General features: G+C 39.1%; 1 protein-coding gene across 2 annotated transcripts; it reads right to left on the bottom strand.

The window, feature by feature from the left end:
- Positions 1–4,258: 4,258 nt before the first annotated feature.
- Positions 4,259–22,874, bottom strand: ACP1 (acid phosphatase 1, soluble). 2 transcript variants are annotated; one of them, XM_014948935.1, is made up of 6 exons: positions 22,681–22,874; positions 14,604–14,677; positions 14,209–14,322; positions 9,855–9,916; positions 7,759–7,864; positions 4,259–6,872 (listed from the first exon to the last, which is right to left on the bottom strand). In XM_014948935.1, exons 1-6 carry the CDS (start codon positions 22,721–22,723, stop codon positions 6,795–6,797), a joined length of 477 nt encoding a protein of 158 aa, XP_014804421.1. In that variant the 5' UTR covers positions 22,724–22,874; the 3' UTR covers positions 4,259–6,794. The 2 variants fall into 2 exon arrangements, with proteins under 2 accessions (XP_014804421.1, XP_014804419.1); XM_014948933.1 differs by lacking the exon at positions 14,209–14,322 and adding an exon at positions 14,378–14,491 and having other exon boundaries at positions 22,681–22,856.
- Positions 22,875–22,916: the final 42 nt, after the last annotated feature.

Here is a 22,916-nt window from a genome sequence, read left to right as displayed (position 1 = left end):
CTCAGTTTGCTTTCTGTTCCCTGAATCTAGATAAACAAACTATCTTTCCGTAGCTACTATCATTTACCCACGCTTAAACGTCTTTGCAATAAGAGTTCAATGGAGTAAGAAAGCAGCTACACCCACCTCAGAAGAGTCCAATAATTTGGGCACTCTCTATGGATTTGTGAGGATGGACAGATCTGTGTGTTCCAATTCCAAAATGCCCAGACTACAAGGCTGCTCCAATTCTCTACAGCGTTATAAATTTGAATCCTTTTTATGACAAATGGTTGGTTTTCTTAGGGTTTTGTTTTTTTCTGAAAGATCTGCAGTCTATTCATGATACTGCAAGGCTATATAATCGGTAAATGTCCAATGCTTACAGCAGATGGGGGAAGCCTAACCCAAAGGGGAAAAAGCACAATGGGACGGGAGTTAGCACAACTTATCAAGAAAGCTTTAAACTAGATTTGAAGGGGGACGGGGTTGGAACCGGGGCTACCAAAGTGGTGCCCAGGAACAGCGCACCAATGCTATTAGGTAAATGTGCCAGCCCTTCCAGAAAAATAGTGGGAAGACTAGCCCGGCTGAAGTGCATCTACATGAATGCACGCAGCATGGGCAACAAACAGGAGGAGCTGGAGGCCATCATGCAGGAAGAAAACTACGATTTAGTTGCCATCACAGAAACGTGGTGGGATGACTCGCATAACTGGAGTGCTGCAATTGATGGCTACCAACTTTTCAGAAGGGACAGGCAAGGAAAGAGAGGAGGTGGGGTGGCCCTTTATGTTAAGAACAGTCTTCTATGCCTAGAACTTAGCAATATGCATGATGACAGTGTCGAGTGCCTGTGGATAAGGATCAAGGGGAAGACCAGTAAGGCAGACATTGTGGTGGGAGTTTGTTATAGACCCCCAAACCAGGATATAAAGACTGATGAAGTATTCTATAGGCAGGTGACAGAAGCCTCACGATCACTCTCCCTTGTACTCATGGGGGACTTCAATTTCCCTGATATCTGCTGGCAATATAACACAGCAGAGAGGCAACAGTCCTGGAGATTCTTGGAATGCGTGGAAGACAACTTCCTAACGCAGCTGGTGAGGGAACCGACCAGGGAAAGTGCCCTACTGGACCTGCTGATAGTTAACTCGGAAGGTCTTGTGGGGGATGTAAACGTTGGAGGCCGTCTTGGACAAAGTGATCATGAAATGATAAAATTTTCAATTCTCACTGAAGCAAGGCGGGGGGCCAGCAGGACTGCCACCCTGGACTTCCGAAGGGCAGACTTTGGCCTCTTCAGGAGCATGATTGGGGGTGTCCCTTGGGAGATGGTCCTCGAGGGCAAGGGTGCCCAGGAAAGCTGGTCATTCTTCAAGGAGGCACTCTTAAAGGCGCAAGATAAAGCTATTCCCAAGTCCCTAAAATCAAGCAGGAAGGGAAGAAGACCAGCCTGGCTAAATAGAGAGCTTCGGCTGGAACTCAGGAACAAAAAGAAGGCTTATAATCTTTGGAAAAAGGGCCTGGCAGATAAGGAGAAATACCATGAAGCGGTGAGGATATGCAGGGGGAAAATTAGAAGGGCCAAGGCTCAAGTGGAGCTCATCTTGGCCACCAATATTAACAATAACAAAAAGGGGTTTTTTCAGTATGTTAACAGCAAGAGAAAGGTTAGGGATAATGTGGGCCCACTGATGGATGAGGTGGGCACCCTAGTAGTGGAAGACACAGAGAAAGCAGAGTTGCTGAATGCCTTCTTTTCTTCAGTCTTCACTGTTAGGACTGCCCCTCATGAATCTGTGGCCTTAGAGGCAAGGGGGATGGTATGGAGAGAGGAAATTTTTCCTCTAGTAGAGGAGGGCCAGGTTCAGGACCACTTGGCCAAACTGGACATTCATAAGTCCATGGGGCCTGATGGGTTGCACCCACGAGTGCTGAGGGAGCTGGCAGACGTTATCGCTGGACCACTCTCGATCATCTTTGAGAAGTCGTGGAGAACAGGAGAGGTGCCTGAGGACTGGAGGAAGGCCAACATCACTCCAGTCTTCAAAAAGGGCAAGAAGGAGGACCCTGGGAACTACAGACCAGTTAGTCTCACCTCTGTCCCTGGGAAGGTGATGGAGAGACTCATACTAGATGTCATCTCCAAACAAGTTGAAGAGTGGGGGGTTATTGGAAGTGGGCAACACGGGTTTACCAAGGGTAAATCATGTATGACCAATCTGATAGCCTTCTATGATGCCATAACCGGTTGGTTGGATGAGGGGAGGGCAGCAGATGTCATCTACCTTGACTTCAGCAAGGCTTTTGACACTGTCTCCCATAACATCCTCATTGGGAAACTGAGGCAGTATGGGCTGGATGAGGGGACAGTGAGGTGGATTGAGAACTGGCTGTGTGACAGGACCCAAAGGGTAATTATTAATGGAGCAGGTTCAAGTTGGAAGCCTGTAACCAGTGGAGTCCCCCAGGGGTCAATACTTGGACCCGTGCTGTTTAATATATTCATCAGTGACCTGGACGAGGGGACAGAGTGTATCCTCAGCAAGTTTGCTGATGATACCAAACTGGGAGGAGTGGCTGACACCCCGGAGGGCTGTGCTGCCATCCAGCGAGACTTGGACAGGCTGGAGGGCTGGGCAAAGAAGAACCTCATGAGGTTCAACAGGGAAAAGTGTAGGGTCCTGCACCTGGGGAAGAAGAATGTCAGGCACCAATACAGGTTAGGGGTGGACCCGCTAGAGGCAACTACTGAAGAGAAAGATCTAGGGGTCCTGGTGGACAGTAAAATGGCAATGAGTAAACAGTGTGCTCTTGCGGCCAGGAAGGCCAATGGTATCTTGGGTTGTATAGGGAAGAGTGTAGCCAGCAGGTCAAGGGAAGTCATTCTCCCCCTCTACTCTGCACTGGTGAGGCCACAACTGGAGTACTGTGTCCAGTTCTGGGCTCCCCAGTTCAAGAGGGACAGGGAACTACTAGAAAGAGTCCAGCGTAGGGCTACAAAGATGATTCAAGGATTGGAGCATCTCCCTTATGAGGAGAGACTGAGAGAGCTGGGACTCTTTAGTCTGGAGAAGAGAAGGCTGAGGGGAGACCTTATCAACGCCTACAAGTATCTCAAGGGAGGGTTGAAGGAGGAGGGAGCCAGACTCTTTTCAGTGGTTCCCACTGAGAGGACGAGGGGCAACGGGCACAAGTTGGAACATAAGAGGTTCCACTCAAATATGAGGAGAAACTTCTTCACGGTGAGGGTGACGGAACCCTGGAACAGGCTGCCCAGGGAGGTTGTGGAGTCCCCTTCTTTGGAGATTTTCAAAACCCGCCTGGATGCAGTCCTGAGTAACATGCTCTAGCTCTAGGCAATCCTGCTTCAGCAGGGGAGTTGGACTAGATGATCTCTATGGTCCCTTCCAACTCTAGAAATTCAGTGAAATTCAGTGAAAATCATTTCAGTATTGTAAAATTTTTAAGGAGTCACTGAACACTTGCTCAAGAAGACTTGACACATATTTCCCTTTCTTTCTTAAATCAGATATTAAATCCAGTTGTCATAATAAAATGGCTCAAACATGAAGAAAATTTTTATGTGTGATCTGGAGATGAAGCTCAGGTACTTTTATCTTAATACTGGCATTAAGCTTCCATTTTATCCTCAATTCAAATAATAAAATATAAAAACAAGAGTAAATACACCCCTCCCCACCCTGAGAAATAGCTAGGAGCTGGGATTCCTGAAATTCACACTTAGAGAGCCTTCAGCATCTAGCTCTTTAAAAGAAAAAAAAAAAAAAAGGAAAAAAATGGCAGAAGCACAAAATCCCATCCTAGAACATGGCTGTATTTAGTAAGGGAGAAGTATATATTTTGTATTTGCTTTCAGGGATCACTAAATGCTAAAGTTTCATATCTCAATGGAAGTATGCATACTGAAAAACTGGTAGTTTAAGGAATCTGCTACTCCAGGATTCACTTATCTGCTCACCTGCAGTAAACTTGGGTGAAACTCTGTGCTTCCCTGTGGTTCCACCGACTGAAATCAGATCACAGAATTACTTAACATGGGAGTTTAAATCAGCATAAATCTTTCTTTTTTTGTAGTAGGACACCTGAAATCTGGTGAGATAAAAACTTTCTACAAAACTTCCTTGTAAATAGAAAATAGGAATTTATTTAATGACGTAATAAATGGATATAAATAAATTAACCCCATGGAAGTTTTCTCTAGATTTAGCACAAGTTAGCATGCTTCAACAGATGACACAACTAGACTATAGCAGTTTGTTTTTTTTTTTTAATTTAATCTTATGTATAAGCTTACTACCTGAACTAAAACAAGCAGTGGAACGGGAGAGGGAAGGAGGAGTCAGGTCTGTATTTTTTCATTCAACATTACCATTTTTCATGGGTGGTATTTTAAACCTTTAAGAGCTTAGTCATCTGTATGACACACGACTTGTGTATTAATCCTATGTTCACTGTTTCTCTTGGAGCCCAAAGAACGGTACCATGCAATGGTCCTTCCTGAAGGCAATTCCTGTTCTGTATTCTTCTATTCTACAAATTCTTTTAAAGTACCATGGTGCTCTCCTTTCCCTCCTTCCAAAAGAAACCTGTTAATTAATCAATCTGCTTTTTCCTCCTAGTAGAACTGGTTAATTATTTAGACAATAGATTACTTGCTGAAAATGTACCTCAAGGCTGAAACTTTTAAATCTTAAAACTCTTAAAATCTGAACTTAATTTAACACAAATAGTTTTGACTTAGTATCACTTTCGAGGAAGATTCCTAAGCCTAGTCAAGGTAAACAACCATACCCTTTTATCTCCTTTCTGTTACCCCAGCAGCTCGAAGATAAAGATTTAAGACTTTTACATCTTAACTTTAATAAATAGGAAACTATGGATTCAATTCCTACTCAGCCATGAATGAGAAAGCACAAACCATCACATTCTCAATCTTCTGAGTTATTTTACTTCCACTGCAATATTTTAAATGGTCATTTTGGCACAGAATAACATTAGATTATGCCTAAATACTTACACTTCTGAGGTTAGTGCATAAAACCACATTTAAGATGGTTTGTCCCTAACTGCCCCTCATTTTCCCTCATTTATTTTGTCAAAGGATTCATAAAAGAAATGGAAGACAATTTTTTCCAGAATCAGTGCTTGATCTGACCCGAAATATTATATTTGTTACTCTTTGTCCCTGAAGTGAAACAGCCATTAACTTGCAAATTCCCCGCTTGTTCTTTAAAAGTCAAAACTATTGGTAAAGCAATAATGCACAAAGATCCTGATTTCTCTATTCAAGTGTTCCATCTACCACTTGCCTTTTTGTAAGCAGGTTCTTAAGTTTTATGTCTGCTTGAAATTTAGCACAAACCAGAAACCTCACTAACACTAACACAGCTGTCCTACAACAAGAGTCCCAGGAGACTTAATTCCTGTTGCGCAGCCTGCAGCACACACAGAGTCACACCAGGATTCCTCCCTTCCTAGGAAAAACGGGATCCTCTATCCAAATGCACCCCTCTCCCAGAAGGGAGAGTGGGTAACAAATACAGGGACTACTCTACTAGTTTGGAAGGCAGAGGCAAAACCAAGACTAAATAAATGAGATTTTACAGATAATGTGGTAATGCTAGCTCATACCAATGTCAGTATTACTCAAAATAGGAAAATTATCATGGTATCACTTCCACTGACATCACCTAAGGCAGAAATGAAAGGATGTTCAGAAAAAACAGGCATGGATTTTACAAAGCATTAAATTTTTGTCCAAGAGCAGAACTTTCACTGGCCTTCTGTTAACTTTGTATCGTCTTACAGATGGACTGACTTCAGGTTGAACTATCCTCTCAGAGAACACTTTTGACAGGCCATCCATTCTCCTGAGTAAATCTAAAAATACTGTCTGAAATCCACACAGCAACTGGGATTATAGCAAATTTTGCATTGATTATATTGCATGAATTTGAGCATGTTACTACTATGAGATACAAAATGAACGTTTCACAATTAGGCTTTTAAGATGACCTGTTTTGTCCTCAAAGTGCTGTGTTACAGGGACTTGTATCCGTATGCTAGGAACTGACCACAAGACCACAGGAAGACCAGCCAGAGAAATCCTACTAACATCAATCCCTATTTCTGAATCAAGTCCATCTTAATTAGTATAAAAAGCTACTAGAAAAAAAATATTTCTTCTTTGAATTATTGAGCATTTAAAGTGAAATAAAAACACATTTTCTCAGGATCCTGATGACACACGTTTTGCTTGTTTAAGCTTTGAAATAGCACTAAGAGCAATGCCTGTCAGGGAGCCCAGCAGGCTCAACAGGAAACAGCTTCAGTCCAAAGGCTGTCTAACGACACCAGGATGACACACTCAAGTTATCATACATGAACTATTCTCTCACAGGCTCCCACTGAAAATTGATTTAAGTTAACTCACTAAGTGCACAATGAGAAGACCTCAGTTTAGTTAGTGTAGCACATAAAGCAGCAAGATGTTACATCTAGCAGTGCTTGCGAGAAAGCACTGGAAAAGTTCACAGATAAATTTATTCTGAATGATGTACTTTATTATTACATGGATGTGTGACAAAATGGTTGATCATCTAATCCATAGAATAGATTTCTATATATTTTAATTAGATGACAGAAAAGCTAAAACATAAAATTAAACTGAAAAAGTTTTGAACCTATTAAGGAGTAAGTTTACAATTTAAATACTTGAATCAAGTAAGCCTTACATATTTCAGGAGAAGGTAATTATTTTCTTTTAGAAATAAAATCATGAAGCATTAATGAGGCTTCTCCAAAAATGCTTTACAGCATCTAACACACTGCTCGTAAACAGTTTCAAAGTCCTTTTCATTTCCCTAGAAAAGAACAGAGGAAAAAGAATGTAAGAATAGCAATATTGGTCAAACAAAACATTTTTGCAAAGTAATTTCCTACTGCAAGTAATGGCAAATGACTGACATTAGGGAAGAGTAAGAACAGTACAAATACTTGGTGATAGTTTTTGCATGTTTCTCCCTAATATGGACTACCTGCAGCTCAGGAATTTCCACAGTCGAAAACTGTGACTTTGTACTCAAGAGTCCTGTATGTACTTTCCTTCACGTACATCTTCCATGCTCTTTTTGAGCCCTTACAAGTATTTACATTCACAGTAACCTGTCACGTTGAGTTTCACAGTTTACTGAAGCACTGTGCGGGAAAAAAAAGTAAGTTTTTTTGTTTTCAACCCACTTCCCACTAATGCCATTTGATCTTCTCAACTTCTTGGGTTAGGAACAGTAATTCTTTTTTTACCTTTTCCCATGATATCAAGATTTTACAGAACCCCACTGTATTTTCATCCACTTCTTTCCTAAACTGAAGAATCTTAATCTAACTGATTGCTCTCAGCTGACATTATTCAATTTCTTTGACCATCTCTGTCCATGTCTTGGTCTCTATCTTTCCTGATTACACCCTCTTTGCAAGGAGGATGACCAACCAGGGCTTTACCCAATACTGAAAATACAGCTGCATTGCATAATTTAAATTTAAATAATTGTTATAAGCATAAAGACATATTTTCCTTCCCTATTCCAATAATTTATGTTGTTTTGTTAAGTCATTTTCAGAAAAATATGTTTGCACTTATCTTTGTATAACATCAGATTATATGTCACATCAACTGTGGGGTCAGGAAAGATTCTATACTACGCATACACAACTTTTAATCAAGCAACCCAAAGAATTTCTTACACATACATAGTATGGATCTTCAATGATAAGTTGTTTCTGCGGATCGTAACTTCCAAGTAGTTCAATTTTGGCCTTGCAGTCTTTAACTTGGTTGCCTTTCCTTTTCAGATCTCTGTAAAAAAGAAAATGAAGTTTTCCCATGAATTTTTCTTCAGAACATTTTTGGCATCAGCATGAGATGCTCATGACTGTTTCTAGAGAACAGGAAAATAATACACGTGTGGACTCAATTAATTCGGTGGAGTCTTTACGCTACTGCTTGTTTTATTTTGTTTCTTATTGTGTGTCCTCCCTTTGACATACTACAACATTTCATCAGTCGCCACATCCTCTTTCTTCTACATTGCCTCCCATTGATAAAACAATACTGGGTTTTGAGATGGTATTTTCCCCATCTACTTACAAATGGCCATCCATTATCCCAAAAGCAGTTAAAATGTACTTCTCACCATCTTCAGATTTAAAAGCATTTCAGTACCATGATTTTCACAGTGCTGAACAGCGAGAACATAGTAAATTCTTTTGATATTACACACCTGTATACCAAATCATCATTTTCATTGAGCGGCATTAAAAAAAAAAATGACTGTAAGTACTTACAGTCATAAGCATAATCAGTTTTAAGAAATTAAATTTTAATTATGTATTAATTCTGATTAAGAAATTAATTTCAGATAGCTTAGAAATAGCAGTGACACCACAACACTGTTTTTCCTTGAAGGAAAATCAGGAATCCTCTTTCAACTAAGAAGTTATTGCTTAAGTTTACAGATTTGCAATAAGTTCTCTAGCCTTTAATTGCTAACAAAAGTCTAATCATTTTCTTCAAGGCTCCTGGCATAGCAGTTAAGGAGCAGGAGGGGGCCAGGTGGTTCTTGTACTAAGGAAAAGGGATGTCCCAAATCTTCCTTTTCCAATATGACAGGCACTCCATCACCACCTGGAATCAGCTTGCCCTCCTAGTGCTACAAATAGGTGTTCCCAGGGGAAATGGCTAAATTGGGTGCAAGTTTAAGATGAAACTTAAGTATAGCAGTAGCAATATCCCTATTATAGATGTGACAATTCTTCTGCTTTGCAGCTCATATCACAGATAATGCTAATACATAAGTAAGTTTCCATTTAAGAATTGAAGTGAAAATAGAAGTAAGCTTAGTCATGTCTTTGCCCGACATGCTGCAATCAAGCCAAGTGTTATATACCCTTCATTCATGCAGGCTGTGTAAGAGATGTCATTCAACACATTCCAGAAAATTCAACAAAATGATACTTATTTCAGTTAAGTAGTGCTGCTTCTAAAAATCTTTATATGATGCTAACAGGGTTTTATTTAGGTTCTGTTTTGTTGTTGGTTGGAGCGTTCTGAGGTTTTTTGTTGTTGGTTTTGGTGTTTTTTTTTTTTAAATAACTTTACAATAGTCCTTACAAGCCCTTTGACATTTGCAGTTTATTAAAGCTCAGCCCCTTAATCCCAATCATCAATATGTATGCAATTAAATATAAATTTTGGTAGTGATATCCAAATTTTCACATTAAGCAGATACTTCACCAAATATTTTGTAAAGCATAAATTGTCTCAAAGACGCAATTAATTAGAACATGGCTAACAGTAACAAACAAGATTTTTCCCAGCTAACAACTTTACTTATTAAAGAGCTCAGTCCATTTGTATTAAAAAAGAAAAAAAAAAAAAAACAACAAAAAACTCCACACCATAGCTAATCTTCCAAGTTTACACAGTGTCTTTTAGATCCCATGCAATTAGAAAAACAGATCACTTCAATGAAGAAAGTACATCCTCATTCTTAACTATACCGGCACTGGCTGCACGTTTATAGCACAAAGCATACTAAACTGCCATGTCTTTAATCCTGGAGTGGCATGTATCACACAAATTAACCATTGAGTTCTAGCTCATTAAACTCAGAAGTGAAGAATCCATCTAGTAGGATATCATTCACACACATATACAAAAAAAACCCCTGAAACAAAAAAACCCAAGACAAGCTAAGCAATAAAACATGACATTTGTCTTCAAAGTGACTTGTGAGACATCACTACAAGTAATCCATATCAATTTGTTCCATTTCTTCATACGTTACCTTAGATTGCTCTCATCCATACAAAGTATATAATCAAAGGTCTGGAAATCCTCCTTAGTAACCTAGAATTAAAAATACATGCTTCAGCCTACTATGTTTGATTTATAGAAAGAGGAAAAAAAAAGTATTTTCACATTTTGTAGTTCTGATTTATTAAAACAGGTGGAAAGAATAAAACCGTGTACCTTCTTCAACTTTTACAATAACTTAGGGCATTTTAAATATACTTTGCCATGATTATTTATCAATTTCTGCAAGTTTTCCACAAAAAACCCCCGAAGTTAGCTATTTTACCAATACCTTTCTTCTTTTTTTTTTTTTTTAAACATCTCAGGCATCAACTTAGAACATCATTACAAAATTCTAATGCTTTCCAATTACTAAAGTTAAGGCAGGTTTCCAGTCATGGAAACCATGCAATAAAAATGTAGACAAATTACTTTATTGATAGGAAAACAAATATGTAGGTATCCTGGAATCTCTTGCAATGATTCCAATCTAGAAAATTGTCACTACACAGAAAAAGATACCAAATAAAATTTAAAGCTGAAGTATGATGGTATGAGTTATAATCTCTTAAACGACAAATGCATGCACAGTGTTTTAGACCATGTAAGTTCACAAAATTTATGGTATGATGTGGAAAAAAACCTAGGATCTATTGTACATTTTCCTACCATCATACCATCTCTTCCTCTCTTCCTTTTCTTTCCTGTAGCTTACTGACTCCTAAGCACAATTATTAACTTCATTCAGAGATCTGAGTTCAGTCAGTCAGGCAAACATTGCAGATAAAACACTAACTTCAGTACTAATGTCATCTGTATTGGAATAAGGATGGCTGCAGATTTTTACCAGTATAATTACATTTTAATTTACATTTAAGCCTTATCTTAGGGTAAAATCTTCCCAGGCCATGCCCTCAGTGCACAGTATGCAAGTATAAAATAGCTGAACCAAGTGTCCATAATGAGGATGAAAAAATGGAATAAAATCTATAATGAGTTCACATTAAGACTACATTTCACGCGTAGTCTTAGGTGTAGTATCATAACCAAGGAACTTGGGAAGTTCATTCAGAACAGCTTTTTCTGGCAGGGGTCTCTGGGAGGTATGGGCTAGAGAAATGAGTAAGCAAATGAACAGACAAAACAGCAAACCACATTATCCTATAAGTCAGAGTTTTAACTCGTAAAAAAAAATTACATATTAAAAAAGTTTTAGATAGCAAAAAAAAAAAACCCACTTATTTTTTGTGCAAACAGCAATTAGATGTTCATTAAGTTCCCATAACAAGGAGTAAGAAAAGACCTACAGAAATTATCAAGAGACTAAAGCCATAAATGAAACATTCTATACAAGGAGAATTGAAGGTGGGTGGGGAAAGCATTTGAAAAGAAACGGTTAACGGTGAAAACAAATGCAGACTTGTTTATTTTCACTGTAAAAATATTTGGTGTATTCATGCAGTGCCTTTGACCTATGAAAATATTTTTGCAGTAGAAATAACTCTGTTTTCCTGGCAACTCTAAGCAGTACCTCCACAGGCTGCTTCTCACTGCTCTACACAGCAAAACACTGGCCCCTATGAAAAGATGTGGGCATAGATTTCTTTGTAGTACAGACATACGCAAGAATAAAATAAAAACCAGTGAGAAGTAAAACACACCTGTCACACTTCCCACTCTCTCTGTATACTTGACAACTTGACAGTTATTACCCTATGAACTAGCACTAACAGTTGGAAATGCAGCCCTAAAAAACAAGATTGCTGGTTGGCTTCTGCTCTTAAGTGCTACAGTAATATCAGATACAAAAAGCCTAATTGAGCAAACTCCAGTGAACAGAAGATATTCCTCAAAACTATGAAAACTAGTATTTTGGGGGGAAGAAACTGGTGACATAAAAGTAATGGAGAGCTCAAGTAGTCAGCTTTGGATGGAACTACACAGACAAAAATAACTTTAAATTAAAATGCATATAATCATTATTAAAGACATGGAGATGTCTTTATTAAAAATGGATAAAACACATCACCATCATTCCAATTTATTTGTTAAACATTTCCTTTTGTTTACAGAAGGGAAATCTCCTTTTCTCTATCTAAAAATGAAAAAGAGACAGTAGACTTCAAATTTATCCAGCTGTGAAACAGTGTTTAATACAACCTTCCTCTAATCTCAATTTCATATTTAAGGCAAATGCACAGTATGAGTCATACAGAAATTCTGGCCTCAGCATGAATAAAAGTGAAACTGATTAATAGCTATCTGTTTTGTGCATGAAGACTAAGAGCGTATGGAATTTCAATTGGTGCATAAACATACAGCAACCTATCATCAACTAAAATGTTAATGTTTTATATATAAATACATACATTTATTTTTATACTTCACTTTTCACTTAAAATTCACTTAAACAATCACTGTATATGATGGTAGGATGTAACCAATTTAACATTCTCTTTTACATAAATCATTCCTGTAGCATTTTGTCAGTTTTGAATAAAAAAAGATGCAATCCATGATTATCATAATTATGCACAAAATTACATGAAAGAAAGTGCCTTTCACTGGGTGGGTAACAGTTTTCCACAGGAGAGAAGAGGATAATTGCATGAGGTAGTCATCTTATGACAGTATTTCAAAGGCAACAGAAGACAAATCCCTCCTCTCTATTTCTGCAGCTTCTGTATTAAATCTTTCTTAATCTGCTCTGAAACAAGTCATACACAAAATTCTATCCTTGAGTTTGTCTCTAATAATGAAACAAATACACTTCCACTTGTACTAACCTGACCACTCTGAAAAGTCCTATTCTACACTACTGAGTCCCTCTCTTTCCAAAAGTACCATGAGCCCATATCAGGTCCACAGTACTGGGATATTTTAGACAAATTTTCATCCTGTGAGACTTTCATTTTATTGTCTCATTCTTGTTAATTTTCTCTTCCTGTATATGTAACATTTTAGGGTCTTCTGCTTTAAAAAAATCTCTTCATTTGTCAGAACGTATAAGCATATGTCTTCATTAAAGTGTTTTCATTCCCCCTCTGCCAAAGGAAGATACATAGATTTGTTTCAAGGCAGAGGATCAACTGGTTTTGGATGTTTTGCTTTAGTTTAACTGCTCATAAACCACTCTAGTAATAGCCAAGCACAGTTCTCAAGTTTCCAAGGCTTGGCTTTTAAGAATACAGACATGTTACACTACTGTGACCGAAACACTGACTGATTAGTTTCCGTACCATTTAGGTTGCATAATGATAAATAATGCTGTTTGTAAGCACTAATAAATAGTAAATCCAGAACTTGTAACAGGAAAAGATTATAACATGCTTTTCCTAGTAATTATTCTACTAGTAAAACATTGAAAAGCTGAAACGATGTTGTGCTCAATCCTGTTTGTCTTATTATGTAACAGAGATTAGCATCAGGAGAGGTCAGCAGAGGGCAATTGAGTAATTGAGGGAATTTATTTTAAAAAGTTAAAAAACTAAATATGCAGTTTTTGAAAGTGAAGAAAGTAAGTATGACCTCAGTAAGGTCTAGTAAAATTCTGAAGGGAACAGAAATGGAAGATAATAACAAGACTACTTGATCTTTTTGTCAGTACAAGAACTAGTGGCATAAACTCTGGCTAAGTAGAGGTCAAGCCCTAAAGGAATATCTTGTATCCAGAGAATATTTAACTGAAGTAAGTTATGTGCATTTATTTGAGTGTCTGAATGATTTAAATAGATGCAGACACATTTATTTCTGATCTCTCTGGAAAACAGCATGGAAATAAATGTCCTTTTTTACTGAAAACTGAGATGAGTTTTGGTAAAACTTAAGAGGATTTTACTAAGTGACAAACCTTTCTTTGACTTCAGAATGCTCCAAGGTTACATTTTTCTATGAAGTTGCCACCAACCCTGCTACTAATCTTAGGTTTGAGTGCCTTTGTAATTATTTAGTGCTCTAAATTTTTTAAAAGATCTTCATGCAAGACCAGAAGCTTTTTGAGATGGGTGAACAGGTATTACAGTTCCTTGCTGAAAGAAGCATCACCGATTACTAGAGTATCTTCCAGAAAAATGCCCCAAATACTAAACATTTGAAGGCAGGATTTTTCTATAACACAGAAACTGCTCCAATGCTTCCTAGTTCTACTTCTAATGAAGCTTAGTAACAAGAAACTTACTAACCTCAATTAGAAGAGTTAGGCCACTTTGGAGTCCTTTGAAAAACTGCATATAGTATTTATTACTTGATGCTTAACCATGCATTTGTCAAATTATTTCTGCGATTGCAATGGTTGGGGGTAAACAAAGCATGGGTATGAATAAGAAAGAAAATATACTCTCTTCTACCTGCCGTGCTTTATGTGCTGTCTCAATGCCATGATCTCTTAGACAGCTTAAAGCCCTTGCATCTGGGGAGCGCCCCACGTTCCAGTCTGAAACAGCAGCACTGTCTGTCATCCACTGTAACAACAAAACAAATACATACACACATTTAAAGAAAATTAAAGTACAGTACCTGCCTGGCAATATGATTCATGGTAATGCCATGCTTCTTCATGCAAGTCTGTCCTCGATAGTCAGGAGGGCTTCCTATTTCATAGGTAGATGTCGCTGCACTGTCTATCCTCCACTACAGGAAAAACAAATTTGTATTTTTATATTTCCTTTCTTACTGCCTGTATTTCTACAAACTGGCTATGAAACAGTTATTTCTTAGGCAGGAGAAGAAATAAATAGCTTACCTTATTTTCAAGTTTTTCATCAGTTACAAGTTTTCTAAAAACTGCTTCAGCTATTGGAGAGCGACAAATGTTTCCTACAGAAACAGGAGATTAAAGTGAAATTTCAGATGATTAAAAACAAACAAATCAATAATTCTGTCGATTTGTCAGCACAGATCAGATTAAAGATTTTTATTTACTTAGGTAAAACGCAGCTTGCTGATGTTATTATAACCCAAGAGATTCTGCAAGGGTGGAAATTCAAAGTCCTCCACCTGGGTTGGGACAATCTCCAGTATCAACACAGCCTGGGGGATGAAGGGACTGAGAGCAGCCCTGCCAAGAAGGACTTGGGGGTAACCCAAGTGGGTAAAAAACTGGATATGAGCCAACAATGTGCGCTTGCAGCCCAGAAAGACAACTGTATCCTGGGCTGCATCAAAAAAAGTGTGGCCACCAGGTCGAGGGAGGTGATTCTGCCCCTTTTCTCCACTCTCAAGACCCTACCTGGAGTACTGTGTCCAGATCTGGGACAAGAAAGACATAGACCTCTGGAGCACTTCCAGAGGAGGGCAACAAAGATGATCAGAAGCATGGAACACCTCTGAATGAGAACTGGGGTTGTGCAGCCTGGAGAAAAGGACCAGGAACATCTTACTGCAGCCTTTCTATATATAACGGGTGCTGTAGTGACAAGGGGCAATGGTTTGAAATTAAAAGAGAGTAGATTTATATTGGACATAAGGAAGAATTTTTTTTTTTTACAATGAGGGTGGTGAGACACTTGAACAGGTTGCTCAGGGAAGTTGCCCCATCACTGTGAGTGTTCAAGGACAGGTTGGGATGTCTCTGCCCATGGCAGGGCGGTTGGACTAGATGATCTTTGAAGGTTCCTTCCCACCTAAATTATTCTATGATTCTATACTGTCTATCAGTCTCTTGAAATGCATATCATTACATGATAAGATAGAATTTATTAAAATAAATAGGAGGAATATTGTGTAAGCACATCGCTCTTTTCTTCTCCTGCACAAACAATCTGTGATCACAGAAGACCAGGAAAAACTGCAGAATCTATATGGCAGCCAAAAATCTGTATCTTCAAATCTTCCTACACACTGGCAAATTTCAACTAATGTTTTACTGGAGAATCATGAATATTTGCCTGAAGCATTTACATTACTATCTACCTGTTAACAAAAATTTTTGGACACTTCCAAAACACAGACACCACCACTACGGAACCAAATGGCTGAACAACCTGTAGTAGAAATATTTCTGACTGCTGAAGTGAAGTCACTGCAAGTCAAACTGAACCCTCATCAAGAACAGCTTCCAGATACCAATTCTAAAACCCCCAAAATCAAATTAATTACACAAGCTCAAAAAACACCCCAGGAAAATAATTGTTCCAAATTTTTTGAAAACTTTGTTTGAACTAGTTTATTCCAAGCAGAGACAGTAAATCAGTCTTGGAATAAAAATAAAACAGGAAAAAGTTAGTTTTATTTATAAAGTGAGAAAAGAGGTTATTAATTACTCATTATAGCAATGTTACAGAATATGATAATAAATTAGAAAGTTAATCTCACCTTTAATTGAGTGAGTTAAGCATTAAACAATATAACTTTAATAGGAAACAGACGGAAATGGTAGCATACCAAGAAAAGAGCCTTTATAATCAATGAGCCCAATCCTTTGATGTTGCAGGCATACACAGCACCACTTCTCTTACAAACACATCAAGTTCTCTTTTAAAAAGTATAATCCGTCTCAAAAGGCTATTCAGATACTTATTTCCTTCAGTAGACTAAAACCTTCCAATTCCCACTTAATATTTACTCTTGGAAGCTTATGCTCCTCTGATCTTGGTTAACATCACTTTCTATCTTAAAAACCTTTCTTTCCTTCAACAGAACCCTTGTTAAGCTCAGCTGTGCTAAACTAAACAAACCAAGCTCTCAGTCTCCTCATGAAATTAACTGACCCTTAATCACTCCAGTTAAGCTGACTCTGCACTTGTTCTAATTTGAATTTATTTTTCTTGAATACTGACAAATAAAACCACAGACTACACTGCAACAAAAGATTTTACCAATTTGTTTTATAAAAGAAAAAAAACAAGTCTGAAATATTTACTTAGCTCTTTGGAAAATAACCTTAAATAACTTCCACAATCACATTTCACTCCTTCATGAGTATCAAATTTGTGATCATAATCCCCCGCTTCTAATTTTTCCATTCCCCCTCTTTCTCTGTTGTTTCACACAGGTGACCTTTAAGTCTTCTTTCTAAACTATTAAATTCTGTTTCCATTACATCAGCTATTGAGGCCATCCACTTCTTCCTGTCCAATACTCTTCCTACATATGAATGATCCCACGCCATTGTGCACGAACAGTAAGTTTCATTACTATACTCAAAATTTCAGTTATAACCAATGATTAACACTTTTGGTCCTACTAATTAATCAACTAGCTCCCAGAATTTCAAAATGGTACTTTTGAAATAAATCCTTCATGGCCTTCTTCTATTTAACCTTCTGCTTTACCTGGATTGCATGACTTTTCCCAAATTTTCACTCTTCTATAACCTGCTCACTACTTAAAATAAAAGCCATAAATACCATCTTTGACTATATTAATTACCGCTTCTAGCAATGACTAGAAATTGCAGCTATATTCTTTTTGAAACAAACCGTAACCTAGCTTGTGACTTAAAAATTAATGTCTTCCATGATGACACATCCCAGATATTACCGGAGGCATTAACACTATTACGGAACTGCAATCACCATCAAATCTATTCTTGGGGACTACAGACAGAATCCCAGAACTGACTTAATAGAAGCTCTTTTCTCCACACACTCTGCAATATTATTTTCACCCTAACCAATTCTGTTTAGCCATGCTACTCCTTGCGACTGTTACCATAATGTAAAGCCCCTCATCTCACTGACACATGCAAACTTCAGCCCTTGTCTTCTGGTCATCATGCCTTCCCCACTATAAATTCTATCCATTTCATATCCAGTTTTACATCCCACATTTGTCTCTCCAGGCTTCATTGACTTTCCTCTCAGATGCACAGCATTTCCTAAGTTATGGATTGACAGGGGAACGAAGGGTGGAATCTCACAAAAAGATTCATAGGGAGGTTACCTTCCTCCTTTGACTTGAACCATATATTCCTAAAATGTTATCTACACCTATCTTTGTTACTTATCCTCCTCTAATATTCCTTTCTCCTTTGTTGTGTATCTGACCGATCATGCTCTTTTTATGTAGACGACAACAATATTAAGTGCTCTGAATCTCCACCTTCTCCCTTCATTTTTCACATTTCAAGCTCTTTAAGCTGTAGTGACATTTTCAGTCACAGAAAACTAGACAGTCTGTTCATTGAAATAAATCCTACAAACATCTCCAAATATGATCATAAGAGCCTTAAATTTCAATCACAGAATCAGTACTGGAATGATTTGTTGATCACTTCCATGGAATCATGCTTTCTCACTCATTTCTAGGGACAAAGACTCCACTGACAATTATCCAAGACAATGCTTAGCTTTTTGAGTTTTTACTCCAGTCAGCGCAGTAATCTTTGACCCATTTCCATATAGAAATGGAAGCATTGCTTCTACTGACAGGAAAGACAACTTGAATCCATTTCATGCTCAGGTCCATAGCTCATCTCTAAGTACTGCTGATCTAATAATCTATTCTCTCAATCATTTCTGTATCTTCGTTATTCCTTACTCATCTCTCCAACTCCTTCAGACCTTCCCCAAATGCAAAGAGATGCTTTTCTCTTCCTTTGTTTTTCTGTCTGCTGTCTGTAACACAAGTTTTACAAGAGTTCACTCTCTCACGTTTAAAAGCTGCTTTTAATTCTACTTATGTTTCCACGCATAGTCAGTTCACTGGAGTAACTGTAATACTGCTTCCCAGTATCATTTGCATCATCCATCAGGTCCCCTTCATAAGCAAGTGTTCAAAACTTACTGGTCATCCTATTCCATTCTGTACTCAAATTCCTGTCTGTCTGAATGTCATCATGATTCCTAGTTCTGCCCAGTTAAGGCTATCTTGTCACACTAAACATTCCATTAGCTTTGTAAGGGCTCTGATTTTAGTTCAAATTCCTTGGCCCTTTCATTCACAATCGATTTCACTTAATTGATCACTTAATACTTAAACTCTTTCAGATAAACACCTAAGTATACAGCTACCTAAATGACATCATCTTTCTTCCATACATCTCCCCTACTACCAACACTCAGTGGGATTTGTCGCAGAAACTGAACTATTAGCATATGTGTGCCTGTATATATATATATATACACACACACACATCTAAGCAGAACTCAGTTTTGGCTCAAGATATCTAAATGGGGATGTCTACACAAGGACTGCATACATCTTAATCTTGTTTTCCAATTCCAAGATCACTTTTACAATTGTGCTTTCAACTCTCTAGTACTTCTGCATCATTCTGAAACACAGTTTAAATAAGGCACTGTATTTTTACAGCTATCTTACCAATGTTGCACAGAAGAAAGGTATTTTCCTTACATGTATCTAACATGCTCTTCTTCATCAAAAAAAAAAGCATTATTTCTTTTTGTCAGCTTTTTAAGAACCCTCATTACAGCAGCTGTTTTCCATGACTTCTTCAATGTCTCATCCAACCTACTGCTTTTCCATTCTGCAGCATTTTGTCCCATGAAACCTTGTATCTGGCTATATCTAAATGCCTATAATGCATATAATGCACCTAGCCTTACAGCTGTTCCTCCACACATGGAGGAGCTCAGTAGGCCAGTGCCTGATCCAAGATGCCTATGCAGCTTGTTATGTTACAGTGGAGAAGTCATCAGAGACAAAGAGGCTGATTTATGTAACGCAGCATCATAAGCAGCTCATTTCTGGAGCTCTACCATTAATTAGATGAGCTACATAAGAGCAAAAAGAGCAAACTGCATTTTGGTTCACCTCCAGTTTTAATTATTTCTTTGCCTTAAAAAAAAATTCTTTCCCAGTGCCTTTTCATATACTATAATTGCATATGTTCCTGTGTGCTTCATTTATTTCTCAGTGATGAGAAACCCTTCTCATTAACGTAGTGATGCACATTAACTAGATTGTATTTTGTTGTGTGATGAATATCTCCTTATCACAACCAAAGAACACAGTCAACAGATATTTCAGTAATAGGTTTCTTCCAAAATAATGTAGAAAGAAAATGTAATTTTTCAGGAAGGCTTGTCTTTCTGGGGATTAGCTCTCACTGAATGCAGCAAACTTCAGATTTAACGTGTGTCATTAACCAGCACAGAATACTACAGACAAACATTCTAGAAATCTGTTTAGTACTCTTTTCAGCAATAACCATAGGTACTATTTCTAATAAAATTTAGGAGAAAAAAAATCTATTAAGGCATTAGTATCACTCTTCAAGACTAACAAAAATAAATTTGCAAACTTCAAGCAGGAAGAAGAAACAAGTTGCCTTTAAAACTTAACTGAAAGAGTATATATTTGACTGGAAAAAAGAAGTGCTTTTCCTGTCAAGTAGAATCATAGAATCGCCTAGGTTGGAAGGGACCTTTAAGATCACTGAGTCCAACCATCAACCTACCACTAAAAACACTACAAACCATCACTAAACCATATCTCTAAGTATTACGTCTACCTGTCTTTTAAATACCTCCAAGGATGGTGACTCAACCACTTCCCTGGGCAGCCTGTTCCAATACTTTCAATGTAAAAATTTTTCCTAATATCCAATCTGAACCTCCCCTGGTACAACTTGAGGCCATTTCTTCTTGTCCTATTGCTTGTTACCTGGGAAAAAAGGCTGACACCCACCTCACACTACAGCCTCCTTTTAGGCAGTTGTAGAGAGCTCCAAAATCTCCCCTCAGCCTCCTTTTCTCCAGGCTTAACAACCCCAGCTCCTCATAAGACTTGTTCTCCAGACCCCTCACCAGCTTCATTGCCCTTCTCTGGACCCACTCCAGCACCTCAATGTGCACTGAGGGGCTCCAAACTGGAAACAGTACTCAAGGCACAGCCTCACCAGTGCTGAGTACAGCGTGATGATCACTTCCCTAATCCTGCTCACCACACTGTTCCTGATACAGGCCAGGATGCTGTTGGCTTTCTTGGCCACCTGGGCACACTGCTGGCTCATGTTCAGCCAGCTGTTGACCAACACCCCCAGGTCCTTTTCTGCTGGGCAGCTCTCCAGCCACTCTTCCCCAAGCCTGTAGTGCTGCATGGGGTTGTTGTGACCCAAGTGCGGGACCCGGTACTTGGCCTTGTTGAACCCCATACCACTGGCCTCAGCCCATGTCACATACCATTATGACTACTTTTTTATAACCCAGTAGCACAGGAGAAAGTTAAAAGGTATTTAAAACATTTTTAAAAATCCATCCCATTTATATTGGTCCTGACGTGTTCACCCTTTCCTCAAGCTTAGTATTAATAATTTCACTCCATACCTAAATTATTATATTATCTTCCACTAGAACAGTTCCACAGAGACTCAACTTGATTAAGAACTTACTAGAGTGCAAATCACCATCATGGGCTTCAAACCCATATGTATGAATCATTTTGTAAAGATTGCTAATGCCTTTAGAATACCGTGTTTGGAAAGAAGGATGCATATTAGTTAGGTGTTTTTATACAAAAATTTTGTCTAGGCTACTGGCTCCCAAACATATGCCAACTGATAATCCCTTACTAAAGAGTGTTTTCCCTAAATTAGTATTAGGGGCTGATTTTACTCTAAGGTAAACATCAGAACATATTTCACAGAACTAAACTCTTGTTTTGCTATTCAATTAATCTGCATTTCTCCTGTTACAACAGAAAAGCAGATAGCAAAAAAACCAACAAACCAACAACATATTAACCAATGGTTTTGTAACAAAACTGGCAAAAGGCCAGGGATTCACAAGGATCAACTCTGAGCACACAGGTAAGATTATAAAGGCTAGGAAGCAGATAACATTAAAAGCCCTCCTAGATCACAGCAAAGAGCCATCTACCTTGCTATTCCCAAAAGGGAGCAGAAGCAGATGTTTAGAGAAAGCATGTACAAAATGAGGCATAGCCCTGTAATCCATGTAGTCAGGTTAGGTTAGCAATATGTTGGTTGTGAACATGCAGAAGATCACCTTGTTTATCAGTAATAAGTTGTCTTAAGCTTCAAGAGAGCACCCAAACCCTTTCTGATCCCATTTATCTGGGGGGATCTGTTTTCCATGACTTCGTGTGGCATAAGATTCACAACTTAAACACACAGAATATCTTCTCTTTAAAAAAAAACAAAAATTAGAATGTTTCCTAGTTCTTCATCTAAGTAGCCCTTCAAAAAAAGTCTTATTCTTTTCATTCATTTTCACGGTGGCCATAATTTCATAGATCAAACTCACCTCCACCTTTCACCAGGTTCCCTTCCTTACTTAAGAGTCCTAATATCTTTCCCCTCTTCTTACAGAGGCCGCTCCATTGACGCCAGTCGTTCCTGTCACGGTTTCCTCGCCCCTGTTCCTGCCGGGAGCTCGGACAGACAGCCGCCTCCAAGAGGCACCGGCCCGGATGGGCAAGGACCTCGGCTGGCGGGTCCTCCTTCCCCCTTTGCTACTCTGGAGCTCAGGACCGGGCAGCCCGTTTCAGAAAGCTACTGACGACCACCCTCAGGCCTGCCCTTGAGAGGTTTATGCCCGTGAGCGGTTTATGCGTACTGAGGAGCCGCTCTCCCCCACAGACAACCTCCGCCTATATTGATACTGGATTTCAGGTGTCCTTTCGTATTGATTACTCCGACTTATCACAAAGATAGGAAGAGACGTGGATACTGCTTTCTGCCTCCCTTCTCGGCCACCGCTCCGCCCCACCCCGGGAAGGCAGAGCCACCCTCGGCCTGCGGCCACCGGGGCGGGCCTGCCCGCAGCCCCACCAGCCAGCACCGCTCCCCAAGCAGCGGCCCCCGCCCTACCGCGCTCCTCACACCCTCGCCCGGTGCCCCTGACCGAAGAGCGACGGGAGAAGGCCCGCCTCCCCTCTCCCCTCGCCTCGCTCACCCAGGCACACGAACAGCACCGACTTCACCTCCCCCGCCGCCATCTTCGCTCGCCGCCAGCGAGAGGGCCTTCCCAACTGTCGCACCGCCCGCGCCTCGCTTTACGGCACCGGCCGTTACAGCCGACTTCAATTTTTGCCTGATTTGAGGGGATAAAAAGAGGGGGGGAAAGAGGGAAACTCTGTTAAGCACGAGTGTATGTGCTGTGGGGAAAGGGAGGAGGAAGAAGCACGGTAT

Source organism: Calidris pugnax, unplaced genomic scaffold (genome assembly GCF_001431845.1).
Source record: "Calidris pugnax isolate Ruff unplaced genomic scaffold, ASM143184v1 scaffold141, whole genome shotgun sequence".
Classification (NCBI taxonomy): Eukaryota; Metazoa; Chordata; class Aves; order Charadriiformes; family Scolopacidae; genus Calidris; species Calidris pugnax.
The sequence above is the reverse complement of the archived record's forward strand: the minus strand, read 5'-3'. Positions and strand labels throughout refer to the sequence as shown.

Coding starts and splice junctions, on each gene's coding strand:
- ACP1 (XM_014948935.1), bottom strand. CDS start 22,723: ATGGCGGCGGGGGAGGTGAAGTCGGTGCTGTTCGTGTGCCTGG. Junction 14,678..22,680: donor GGTGCTGTTCGTGTGCCTGG/GTGAGCGAGGCG, acceptor CTGTTTCTGTAG/GAAACATTTGTCGCTCTCCA. Junction 14,323..14,603: donor ATGAAAAACTTGAAAATAAG/GTAAGCTATTTA, acceptor TTGTTGTTACAG/TGGATGACAGACAGTGCTGC.